The sequence below is a fragment of the Rhincodon typus genome, chromosome 47 (assembly GCF_021869965.1).
Source record: "Rhincodon typus isolate 14 chromosome 47, sRhiTyp1.1, whole genome shotgun sequence".
NCBI classification, from domain to species: domain Eukaryota; kingdom Metazoa; phylum Chordata; class Chondrichthyes; order Orectolobiformes; family Rhincodontidae; genus Rhincodon; species Rhincodon typus.
The window spans coordinates 7218688-7231291 of record NC_063378.1 but is presented as its reverse complement, the minus strand read 5'-3'; the positions used below and the strand labels follow the sequence as shown (position 1 = coordinate 7231291).

Sequence of the window (12604 nt, the reverse complement as noted above, 5' to 3'; positions counted from 1 at the left end):
GAAACGTCAGCCTTCCTGCTCCTCTGATGCTGCTTGGCCTGCTGTGTTCATCCAGCCCTACATCTTGTTATTTCAGATTCTCCAGCATCTGCAGTTCCTACTATCAAAGAAAGGGTGACTTGGTGACAGAATACCGGCCTCTGTGCAGTTATTTCAATTGTTTTGAACATTTTGCTGAAGTGAGTGAGAATGCCTTACACAATGAATCCAGTGTCTTGGAGCAAGTTAAACTTGGTGTGCTCATATATTTCTAGCTGAAACGAGCCTTACAGGAACTAACAGACAAAAATAGAAATTGCTGGAAAAGCTCAGCAGGTCTGGCACCATCTGTGGAGAGAAATCAGAGTTAACATTTCAGGCCAAGTGACCTTTCCTCAAAACCCCACGGAAACTAAAGCAGGTCAAACATAAAATGGAATGATGCTCTTAATCATCAAGTGTTGAGGCTGCTAAGTAACTTGAGCCATCTCGTGGGCAGCAATAACTTATTTTAAAACAGGAGCAGGCACAGGCAGATGTGCTGTTGTGTGCATTCCCATGTCAGCAACTAGACAGCAGTGTGCATCAGTGTGGCTTGACTTTAATAGTGGCACAACCATGTAGTGAAGCTGCTGTTAGGGTAGGGGAAAAAAAAGAAAAATTATATAACCCAGAGATTAGAATCTCCTCATTTGAGGACTGACTCCGAGCTGGCTGGCCACAGCCAGTGTACTGTGCGCTAGTAAAGAAAAGGGTGACTTGGTGACAGACCTGGTCTCTGTGCAGTTATTTCAGATACCATCCAGGGCAAAGCTTCCACTTGTTTGGCACTACATTCACAAACATCCACTTCCTTCACCATCGACACTCAGTAGCAGCAGTGTGTTCTTATCTGCAAGATGCACTGCAGAAATTCGCTAAAGATCCTTAGACAACTCTTTCTAAACCCACAACCACTTCCCCCTTAAGAACAAGGCGAGCAGATACATGGGAACACCAGTAACTGAAAGATCCCCTCCAAGACACTCACCATCTTAACCTGGAAATATATCGCCAATCCTTCACTGTCACTGGGTCAAAATCCTGAAATTCCTCCCTAAGGGCATTGTGGATGTAGGTACAGCACATGGACTGCAATAGTTGAAGAAGACAGCTCACCATCACCTAGGGATGGACAATAAATGCTGGCCAGCCAGTGAAGAAAAAATATATAGCTGAGGAGATTCTAATCTCCTCAGCTGAGGACTGACTCTGAACTGGCTGGCCACAGCCAGTGTACTGTGCGCTAGTAAATAAAGGGTGACTTGGTGATGGGAACTGACCTCTGTGCTGTTATTTCAGTGGCGACAAGAGTGAGAACCTAGGCCAACCCACAGCAGAGCCTTACACCAAAGCTAAGCCTCGGCCAAGGGGCGAAACAGCTCTTCAGGATCTGGGCCAGCAAGCCATTGTAGTTGATGCCAGCATGCAGACTCAATACAGTAAAGGAGTCCTACAAGGCCTGACTCAAGTAAGAAAACTCCGGTACCCAGGAAAGTGCATATCCTGGGAAGTCCATCTGCATGTGGTGTGTTGGAACAATTAAATTGCTCAGTGACACCCTAATTGGAACCGAATAAAATTAATGTTTGGTTAGATGGTCACCTAGTTCTCATGGAGGTCAATATCAGCGCAGCTGTATCCGTGGTTGCAAAAATCTGTCTTTAACAAGATTCACTCGGGACTCCAACCTTTAAGCTCGTGCAGGACCTCAGCCAGATTGAGATCATACTCTGGGGAACTGTTGCAAATTAAGGGTACAAATTCAGTTTCAGTCTCCAATGAGAAGCAGTTGGTGCAGATACCACTGACGGTAGTATTTGGCTCAAGCCCAAGTCTATTGTGGCGGAATTGGTTGAGAAAGATTCACCGAGATTGGCTTAACATTTTTCAATTGGAAAATGGCTGCCTCAATGAAGTCCTAGCAAAATACCCAGGAGTTTTTCAAGAAGGGCTTGGGACTATCAAAGGGACCAAAGCCACTTCACATGTTGACCAGGATACCTGGTGCCATTTGCATTGCGGGCAGAAGTAGAGGCAGAAATCAGGAGGCTGGAGTTTACAGAATGGGCAGCACTGGTTGCACCGATTGTGAAGCCTGACAGCTCAGTTCATCTTTGTGGGGGTTTTAAGCAAAGGATAATCCACTTCTTACAGCTGGATAAATACCCAATCCCTCATATAGAGGACTCATATGAAAAGTTGGTGGTGGGGGCTGTCCTTTATGAAACTGGACATTAGCCACACCTACCTGCATTTGCGACTGGATGAGGAGTCCCAGAAGTACACTCCAATTAATACCCATTAGGTTTACATCAATGTACAAGACTGCCATTTGGTGTATCATCAGTCTGTGCTCTTTTCCAGCAGACCATGGAGAACATTATAAAAGGGCTATCTCAGGTTGCCATTTATCTGGATGATGTACGAATAACTGGGAAGGCCAATAAAGAGCACTTGGAGAACTTGGGCATAGTCTCGCCCAGGCAGGCCTTACATGGGAAAGATGTGTGTTCCAGGCATCCCAGGTAACCCATCTGGGTTATAGAGCCAACAAACCGGGTTACATGCATTAGAAAAGAAAGTGAGGGGATCAAAGAAGCCGCAGCTCTCAGGTCTTTCCTTGGGTTAGTGAATAACTACACAAAATTTATGCGTGGCCTGGCCTCCATCTTGTGGCCCTTACACCTGCTATTGAAAAAGGGTCAGCCTTGGAAATGGTCACATAGCCAAGAAGCAGCCTTTACGGAAGTGAGAAAGCAGTTATCGTCATCTAAGGTGTAGCACATCATGATCCCAGGCGAGATCTGGTGCTGACATACGATGCCTCCCAGCACGGTATCAGGGCGGTGTTGGCTCACCGGTGGCCCAATGGAGACGTCTGCCTGATAGGTTCTGAATGATGTCGAACACAAGTATGCCCCGATTCAGTGCTGGGTCCTTATTCTCAATGCGTACAAGCACAAGTTAGAACGCCATCCAGAAAGCCAAGTGGCTAATGCCAATGCCTTGAGCTGCCTCCCACTGGCAGATACTCCACTGGTGGTGCTTCCCCTGGAAGAGTCTGTTTTGGTTTTAAACTTTCTGGACACCCTTCCAGTCACCATGGACAACATCCGACAGTGGACACAAAAAGATCCTGTTCCAGCGAAAATGAAACAGCTGGTGGTAAGGGGGGAAAACAGAAGGGCCATCGCAGCCAGGACTGAAATCTTTTTGGACTGAGTGAGACCAGATCACTGTAGCAGATGGCATATTACTGTGGGGAGCAAAAGTGATTGTCCCGAGTCAAGATTGCTGCCAGATACTGGCAGAACTCCACCAGGGTCATCCAGGGGCTTCCAAGATGAAGATGCTGGCAAGAAGCTATGTTGAGTGGCCAGGGTTGGATGCCGACATAGCTGCGTTGGTGGGGCAGTGCCCAGAGCACCAACAAGGACAAAAATTGCCACCACAGAACCCAACATTCATGGGAATGCCCAGGCAAACCCTGGACTCGGTTGCATGTTGACAATGGCGGCCCCTTAATGGGCTCGATAATCCTGATAAAAACCGAAAGAACTGCGCATGCTGTAAATCAGGAATGAAAACAAAGTTGCTGGAAAAGCTCAGCAGGTCTGGCAGCATCTGTGAAGGAAAAAAATCAGAGTTAACGTTTTGGGTCCAGAGACCCTTCCTCAGAATGCCAATACCTTCAGCCACCTCCCAGTGGCAGATACTCTTCTGAGGAAGTGTTCTGACCCGACATGTTATTCTGATTTTCTTTTTCCACAGATGCTGCCAGGCCAGTCAATATTCCTGATCATTGTGGATACCCAAAGTGGTTGGACGTGCATAAAGTTCATTCAGCAAACTCAGGGATGACAAGTGAGAAGCCGTGAGCATTGTTCACAATACGTGAGCTCCCAGAAGTATTAGTCATAGACAGTGGGATGCAATTTACCGGCAGGGAATTTGAGCATTACCTAAAATCCCATGGCGTTCAGCACATAAGGACAGCTCCATACCATCTGTCGTCCAATGGTCTAGCAGAGAGAGTAGTCCAAACGTTGAAGGCAGGCTTAAAGAAGCAACCTGCAGCATCAATTGATATCAAACTGTCCCAGTTCCTGTTTGATTATAGGACCACCACACAAGCAACTACAGGGATAGCTCCAGCAGAGTTGCTGATGGGGAGAAGACTCCGCACCTGATATTTCAAGACCGGTTGGGGTGGAGGGGGCGTGTTCAGGGATGAAACAGCAGCAGGAATGCCAATGCCAGCCAAATGTCTCCTCTAAGCGAGAGAGACAAATCAGAACCATGGACAAGGCGCTGTATGGGTACAAGGCGAGGTTGACAGAAGGTCAGGTCCTGTGGCTTACTAAGTTTGGGTAGGTGTTAACACATGGATCACCTGAAAGCTGTCACCTCGCAAACAGAGCAAAACATACCTAGCCCCTCAGAACAGCCAGAAAGCCTGTCAGAAACCATAGGCGCTCCCCCTCCGTCTATTGTCAAGCAAACCTCAGTGCGAAATGTATACAGCCTTGATACCGTGACCGAAGAGGAGGAAATTCTCCAGAGATGTTCCAGGCGCAACAGACGGGCCACAGTCCACTACACGTCCCCAATGTCTGAGTCTGACTCAGAGAAACCAGACCTGGGACGAAAACGTCGCAAGAGGAGCTACAAGCAAAAGACCAGACCTACATCCCCGGACTTACAGGGGGAAGGATGTAGTCATTGGAACTAGGTGGACCTCGTTGACTATGAGGTTCTTGATTGTGGTTGTTAACCTGGGCCAATCGGGAAAGCCTTGGCTGACTAATATAACCAGGAGACTAGAATCTTGTAAATTGAGGACAGACTCCAAAGCTGGCCACAGCCAATGTATTGTGAGCAAGTAAATAAAGGGTGACTTGGTGATGGCATACTGGCCTCTGTGCAGTTATTAAACTAAAATTGATCAGAACATCATTTAGAACCCTCCTCCTTGATTTCCACCGCCATCCTCCCCCATTCTGTTTCACATAATGCATTGTTTCTCATGTCCAGCTGAGAAGACAGACAGCATCTTGGTTTAATGCCTTATTTGCAAGACAGCAGCACCGACTATGCAGTGTGCCTACAGAACTGCATTTGAGCGGCACCCTAAAACTGGACTCAAGACTCTGGAGTGTGATATGAACCCAGAAATGTTCTAATTGAGTGACAAGTGTTCTACCAACTGATTCATGTAATTGAACTAATTCTTGAATTAAGATCCAATCAAGTTGGATTAGACTACTTTTTTGGGGTCGAAGAAAATAGAATCTCCTAAATTCAGTACTGACTCCGAGCTGACTGGTCACAGCCAGTATACTGCGCACTCATAAGTAAAGGATGACTTGGTAATGGGAACCGGTGTCTGAGCAGTTATTTCAGTTCCGCATGGTAGACTAATTAGTAAAGCTGGATCTCATGGGATTCAGGGTGAGCTTGCCAATTGGATAAACAATTGGCTTACCAGCAGGAGACAGAGACTGGTGGTGGAGGGTTGCTTTTCGAACTGGAGGCCTGTCACCAGCAGTGTTCCAGAGGGATCAGTTCTGGGCCCTCTTGTTTGTCATTTATATAAATGCTTTGGATGGGAATATAGAAGGTATGGTTATACATTTGGGGACAACACCATAATTGGTGGCATAGTAGACAGTGAAGAAGGTTTTCTAAGATTACAAAGGGAACTTGATCAAACGGATCAATGTGCTGAAAAATGGCAGATGGAGTTCAACCTGGATAATTGCGAGGTATTACATATTGGTATAACAAACAAGGGTACAGCTTATACAATTAATGATTGGGCCTTGGGTAGTGTTGTAGAACAGACAGACCTGGGGTTCAGGTACATAATTCTTGGAAGTTTGCATCATAAATAGACAGGGTGATTAAAAAGGTGTTTAGTACACTTGTCTTCATTGCTCAGTCCTTTGAGTATAGAAGTTGGGAAGTCATGTTAAGGTTGTACAGGACATTGGTGAGATCCCTTCTGGAGCACTGTGTCCAGTTCTGGTTGCCCAGTTATAGGAAGGAGATTATTAAGCTGGAGAGGGTTCTGAGGAAATTTACTAGATGTTGCCGGGTTTGGAAGGTTTGAGTTAAAAAGAAAGGCTGGATGGGCTGGGACCTTTTTCACTGGACCACAGGTAGCTGAGAGGTGACCTTCTAGAAGTTTATAAAATCATATAGGGTATAGATTGGGTTAACAGTAAGTGTCCTTTCCCCAGAATGGGGGATTTCAAGACTAGGGGACACATTTTTAAGGCAAGCAATGAGAAATTTAAAAAAGACATGGAGGCAAATATTTCACACAGAGTGGCTCGCATATGGAATGAATTTTCAGAGGAAGTGGTGGGATATGGGCACAATTCCAACATTTAAAAGACATTTGGATAAGTACATGAACAGGAAAGGTTTGGAGTGATATGGGCCAGGATCATGCAGGTGGGACTAGTTAAGTTTGGGATTATGTTCGGCATGGACTGGTTGGACCGAAGGGTCTGTTTCTGTGCTGTATGAGTCTATGATTATGGCTGCACTCTGGGTCTATGCTGTGGCATTCCCCCTTCAACCTATTTGTTTGAACTTCATCCATTACAACACTTCTTAAAAACTACCTCTTGGGCTAACTTGAACATTTGTCATAGTACCTTCGCAGTGCATGTTATCATACTTTGTTTTACAATGTTGCCTTGAAGAACCTTAGGAATACTTATTATGTGAAAGGTGCTTACTCAGCAATATCCAACAAGAAATCAGATTCAAGGACCAATTTGATAGAAGTCCTTAGAATTACAAAAGGAGTTTTGACAGTGTAGCTGAAAAGATGAAGTTCCTACTTGTGGGCAAAACCAGAACTTGGAGCCATTGATATAAGACTGTCATTAATAAATCCAATCAGAATTCAAGAGAAACCTCTTTACCCAGAAACTGGGGAGAATGTGGAACTCGCTCCCGCAGAGACTGGTCAAGTCGTGGCGATGTATTACAGGGGGAAGCTGGATAAACACAAGGGAGAAAGGAACAGACGGAGATGGGGATTTGATATGAGTGGGTGAATGGAAGCTTGTGTGAAGCACAAACACCAGCATGAATCATTATGGACCAGTATGGATAGCATGTTTCTAGGCTGTAGGTTCCATGCAATGTATTATTCTATCATGAAAGATTTGTTTCCTTACCATTATCCACGATTGATAATGAGGTTATACAGACATCTGGACTGTGGCATTCAATGTCTTTACATCGGAGTTTAGGCAGATTCAGACAACTCTTGCATTGGAGTGAAAATACTACAGTGAAGCAGAATTGTTAGTGATTATGTTGAAAGGGATCACACACGTGAGACTGTAACAGATGGATGAATTTCCCCAATGACCTCAAATATTAGGTGACCCAAAGCCCTCACAACTTCAGGTGTGATTACTTTTGCTGCCAGTTTAGGGGTCCGCGCTGTACAAACTCTAACCTAGAAGAACTTAATAAATACACAGCTGTCATTAGTAATTTAATCAGCAGTGATGAAAGAAACAATGTGAATTTCAAAATCACCTTTCACAACTTCCTGATGCACAAAAGCTCTTTGCTTAACTATGTACATTCTGAGGCATAGTTACAATGTAGGAAATACCACAGCCAATTTACACGTAGAAGCTCCAAAATGTGCTTTCAATTTAGCGATGTTGGGGAACAGATAGAAGTCCTTTCCAACATCCTGAGGAGAGATGCAACCCTCCTCCAGTGTACCATTCCAGTTACCTGAATTGTGCTCGCCACAGGTGGTAGGAAGTGGTAATATTTTCATCTGTCTTTGTCTGAATACAACAGAATCTCAAAAAGACAGCTACACAGATAGGGTACAGTCCCAAGAATAATTGATTAGTTTTTGGCAAAGTTGTGGATCCAGATCATGGACATTTTTAAATGATCTGTTAATATTTGGAGACAGAGTGAATTAACTTTGTTTTAGTACGTAGCTTTTTAAAAAATTTTTTCAAAAACAACTATTTATTGGTTGTTTTCAAATATCATGTCGACTCTCTCAACTGTTGTGTGGAATTTGTTAGAGCTGTCAAAATATGAGCAGTGCTTTCAGAACAGGTTATTGGATGGAAATGTAGCCTGAAACTCCTTGGTGAGATGGAAACTCTAAATAAACAGATTATTTTTCCACTTTTGTAGTTAGAGAAAAATCACCCTGACAGGGAAGGATTTCTAGTAAGAGCTATATAACTGCATTAACATGGAGTAGTGAAGGTATGCATTTTACTGAGTGCCCTCTGCATGCATTTATATTGTATATACCTAACTTAAATACTCATCCCAAAGGTTTGACAACATTACCGATAATTAGTAATGGTCATATATTTCTTACAAACCTGCTCTATTACACCAGTAATAATAGTTATTTGAATATCTGGGATCTTGCTCTTTAAACTCAATGATTCTCTCTGGCTCATCACAATATTATCAGCCAATGAAGCAGTAAGGTATGTAACATGGGAGGGGCAACAAGATCCCAGTAATAGTAATATGATAACAACCGGATCATCTGCCTTTCGCTGAAGTTGGTTGAGAGATTGATTCCCAAAAGACTGGTGAGGGATGAGGGACAGCAACCTCACAAGACCTCATTATTCAAAATGGTGACTGAGGGATCTTTTATATCCATCTGAAAGGGCAGTCAGGGACTAGATTTGGATGATGGCATCTCCAGCAGTATAACACCATCTCAGTATGGGTGCTGTGTGTGCCAGCCTGGGTTTTCAGTCTTGTCACCGGTTCAGGGCTTCAGGTCAAACCACAACCAATGATCTGCTCTAAAAATTCTATCCATGTTTTGATAAATCCCACTACAGCAGTGGAGACAATTCCCACCACATTCAAAAACAATCAACAATATTTTTTTAAAAGTCCATTCACCCTATCTCCAGATGTCAAATGGTGTTTGAGCCTGTCTCTGTTTGGTCTCTAAGTCAAACCATGATAGATGAGTACCTTGAAAACAGAAATGCTATCTTTTCTCCAACTAATAATCTTACAAAGCAAGGCAGTGATATCCCTAATTGATTAATTACCAGGAATTCTTACCTCTGAGAATGATATTGCAGAGAACGGATACTACCAATAAAACCCTCATTGTATCTTGTTGCCTTGTTTGTCCTTGTCCTGAGGTTTATCAGTACTGAATATTCGAGGGGTAAGAGATCAGGTGTCCTGTATTATTGAGAATTCAGAATAAAAAGAATGAGGGAAGATGTGTCATGACATTGCTAGGTCATCGGTTTTAACTTGCTTCCAAATCCAGTCTAACCTATTGGAGGGAATCTTTTTGATTCACTTACTAACCTCTTCAAGCAATATTGGTCTCCTTATTTAAGAAGGGTTATATTTGCATTGGAGACAGTTCCAAGAAGGTACACTAAGCCGATTTCTGGAATGAGGCTGTCTACTACTCTCTACTCATTGTAGTTTAGCAGAAATACAGGGGGGTATTATTGAAATGCACAGCAACTTCGTGTCAAATTTCTGCCATTTCCCAATAAGCCAGCATATTGTTTCTTTTTAAATAATCATCCAATGCTCTCTTGAATGCCTCAGCTGAACCTACCTTACCACACTTCCAAGCAGAACATTCCAGACCAGAACAACTTTTTTTTTGCATCTTTAGCAAAACACTTTAAACTGTGCCCTCTAATTCTTTATCCATTTATGAATGCCAACAGTTTCTCCCTATTTACTCTGTGGTCACCCTTCACAATTTTGAAATCTTCCATCTATCTCCCCATTGCCATCTCTTTTCCAAGGAAGACAGTCCCAACTTCTCCAATTTTTCCTCACAACTGAAGTTTATCATCCCTGGAACCACTCTCAAACCTCTTCTGCACTCTAATGCGTTCATATCCTTCTTACAATGTGGTATTCAAGACTGTACGCAAAACTCCAGCTGAGGTCTAACCAGCGTCCAATCATAACTTTCCTACTTTTCTATTCTATAGCCCTATTAATGAAGCCTACAATACTGTATGGTTTATTAACAGCTCTCTCTACCTGACCTGTCACCTGTAATGACTTACGCACATATACACCCGGGGTCCTCTGCTCCTGAAAACCCTTTAGAATATCAAATTTTATTTTATACTGTCTCTCCAAGTTCTTCATACCAAAGTACATCACCTCACACATCTCCACATTGAACTTCAAACACCTCCTAACTGCCCACTGCACCAGTTTGTCAATGTCCTTTTGAATTCCCGTGTTGACTTCTTCACACTTTACAATGTTTCCAAATTTGTGTCATTCACAAACTTTGAAATTGCCCTTTGCACACCAAGATCTAGATCATTAATATAGATCAGGAAAGGTAAGAGTCCCAATCCCAAAGAAATTCCACTACAAACATTCAATCATTACTCTGTTTCATAACCCTCAGCCAATTTGGTACCTACGTTGTTATTGTCCTTTTTTATTCATTATGCTTTAGATGTCTTCAAGTCTTACGAGTCTTACACCTTTTGAAAGTCCGTATACACTGCATCAACATCCTCCTCCGCATTATTTGTTTGAAAAATTCCAACAGCTAGACAGTGTTTTTCTTCAAACGTTCCATTCTGACTTTTCTGAATCAATGCATGTTTTGCCATGTGGCTATTCATTCTATCCTGAATAATTATTTCCAGAAGATTCTCCACCATCAAAGTTAAGCTGACTGATATGTAGTTAATGAGGATATCCATACAATCTTATTTAAGCAAGGATGTAACATTTGCAATTTTCCAGTCCTCTGACATGAACGTGGAATCAAAGATGAAAGGATTATTACCATTGCCTCTGCAATTCCACTCTCACTTCCTTCAATATCGTTGGATGCATCTCATCCAGTCCCAGTGTCTTATCAACTTTAAGTACCAACAGCTTATCCAATAGCTCCTCCTTGTCAATTTTAAATCTTTCTGACTTTGCACCTGTCACTATGGCCTAGGCAGCATTTGCCTTGTAGGTAAAGACAGATGCAAAGTATTCATTTCTACACCGTGGCATTACTTCCTAATATTCTCTCCGCAGCCACAGAATCCCCCAAGGGTACTGCCTTCCCAATCTTCATCCTCCTCCCCTGCACAACTAGGCTATCTTGTGGCTGCCACAGACTTGGCTCCTGCTGAACTCCTTCGAAGGGCTGATCGCTGATATCCAGAACGGAGAACGGTCGCAGCAAGTCGGACCTCTGAGGGGTCCTGCATTCCCTGCCCAGGTTACCCGTAGCAAAGGTCACCTGGTCAATTCTCGTTGAAATTGGCAGAACTCCCCTACGCAGGATGTGCAATTATGATTTTGTCCATGAGTGAGAGTGAGTGTGTGCGCATTGCTCCTGCTTATCCATCCTACCTGGACCTGCAGTGTTCTGGGACCGTCGTAGAATCCCTAGAGTACGGAAAGAGGCCACTCATCCCATCAAGTCTGCACCTACCCTCCAAAAAGCATCCCATCCAGACCCAGTCCACCCACGCTATCCCCAATAATCCCACATTTACTTTGGCCAATCCACCCTGACCTGCACATCATTGACCTGTGGGAAGAAACCCACACAGACGCGGGGGGAACGTGCAAACTCCACATAGACAGTCACCCGAGGCTGGAATCAAGCCCGGGTGCCCGGTACTGGCAGTATTAACCACCGAGCCACCATACCGTTTACCACCACCTTTCCATATGCCGTCCAGCCTCCATCGAACCTGACCCGATGTTCTTCGCTGGCTTTCGGTCACAACCCCATCACGTTTCTTCCTCGGTTGCCTTTTAAGGATTAATCTTCGAAGGTCAACGATGCTGACTTACAGTCAGAAAATAAACCCTGCATTGGCATCCTCTCTGAGCAAAGGGGCGTCTGGGAGGTTGATCTTTGACCCTACAAAGACTGGCATCCCATTGAGGTCTTGGGTGTCTTTAGTTTCAGGGGCAGTAAAACCCAAAAATAACCCACTAAAGGGGAAAAAGTAAGGGTTTTACATTTAATGTCGTGTGCCTGTTTGGTATTTTATTACGATTCTAAACTGCTCTATTCAGCAGACTGTCCACTCACTCAACGCCCTAAACAGCTTCTCCGCAGCCTTTCGCTCCGTCCCGCCTTATATAGCCCCGGGAGGCAGCCCCTGGGAAGGGGCGGGGCTTACCAGTCACGTCCCGCCCTGCCGCCGCGTCGGTCATGTGACGGGGTGGCGCTCCAATCAGGTGGCCCCCAGCTCCCGCGCGGACCGGCGCGAGGCGCGGGCTCGAGCGCCACCCACCCCACCACCAGGCAACGGCCCAACTTCAAAACAGCGCCGCGTGACCCCGACGGTTATTCGACCCCTCCCGCCATGACTAGCCTTCAAGAGGCTAATAGAGAAAGGACATATAATCACAAAGGGCATTAAGGCGCCCGAAAAAGAATACATATCTTCTCAATGAGTCATTAAGGTGACTGAAAAGGGACATAGCTTCTCAAAAAAAAGAGGAATTGGAAAGATAACATGTTTCCCAAAGGTCAATGATGGCAGGAAAATGGGCATAAAGAATGCTGGAAGAGAGA

General features: G+C 44.3%; 1 protein-coding gene across 3 annotated transcripts in view; it reads right to left on the bottom strand.

Moving 5' to 3' along the window:
* The window catches only part of LOC125487956, a 21159-nt gene extending 9044 nt beyond the window's left edge, over window positions 1-12115 (bottom strand). The window contains exons 1-3 of one of the 3 annotated variants that reach the window (XM_048620649.1): window positions 11725-12115; window positions 9127-9252; window positions 7218-7328 (exon numbers count right to left, since the gene is read on the bottom strand). In XM_048620649.1, the coding sequence (XP_048476606.1) occupies window positions 7218-7328; window positions 9127-9175 (160 nt within the window). In that variant the 5' untranslated portion in view covers window positions 9176-9252; window positions 11725-12115. The remainder of the gene's footprint in view (window positions 1-7217; window positions 7329-9126; window positions 9253-11724) is intronic. The other 2 variants (XM_048620650.1, XM_048620651.1) reach the window with 2 other exon arrangements.
* Between the last annotated feature and the right edge of the window lie 489 nt (window positions 12116-12604).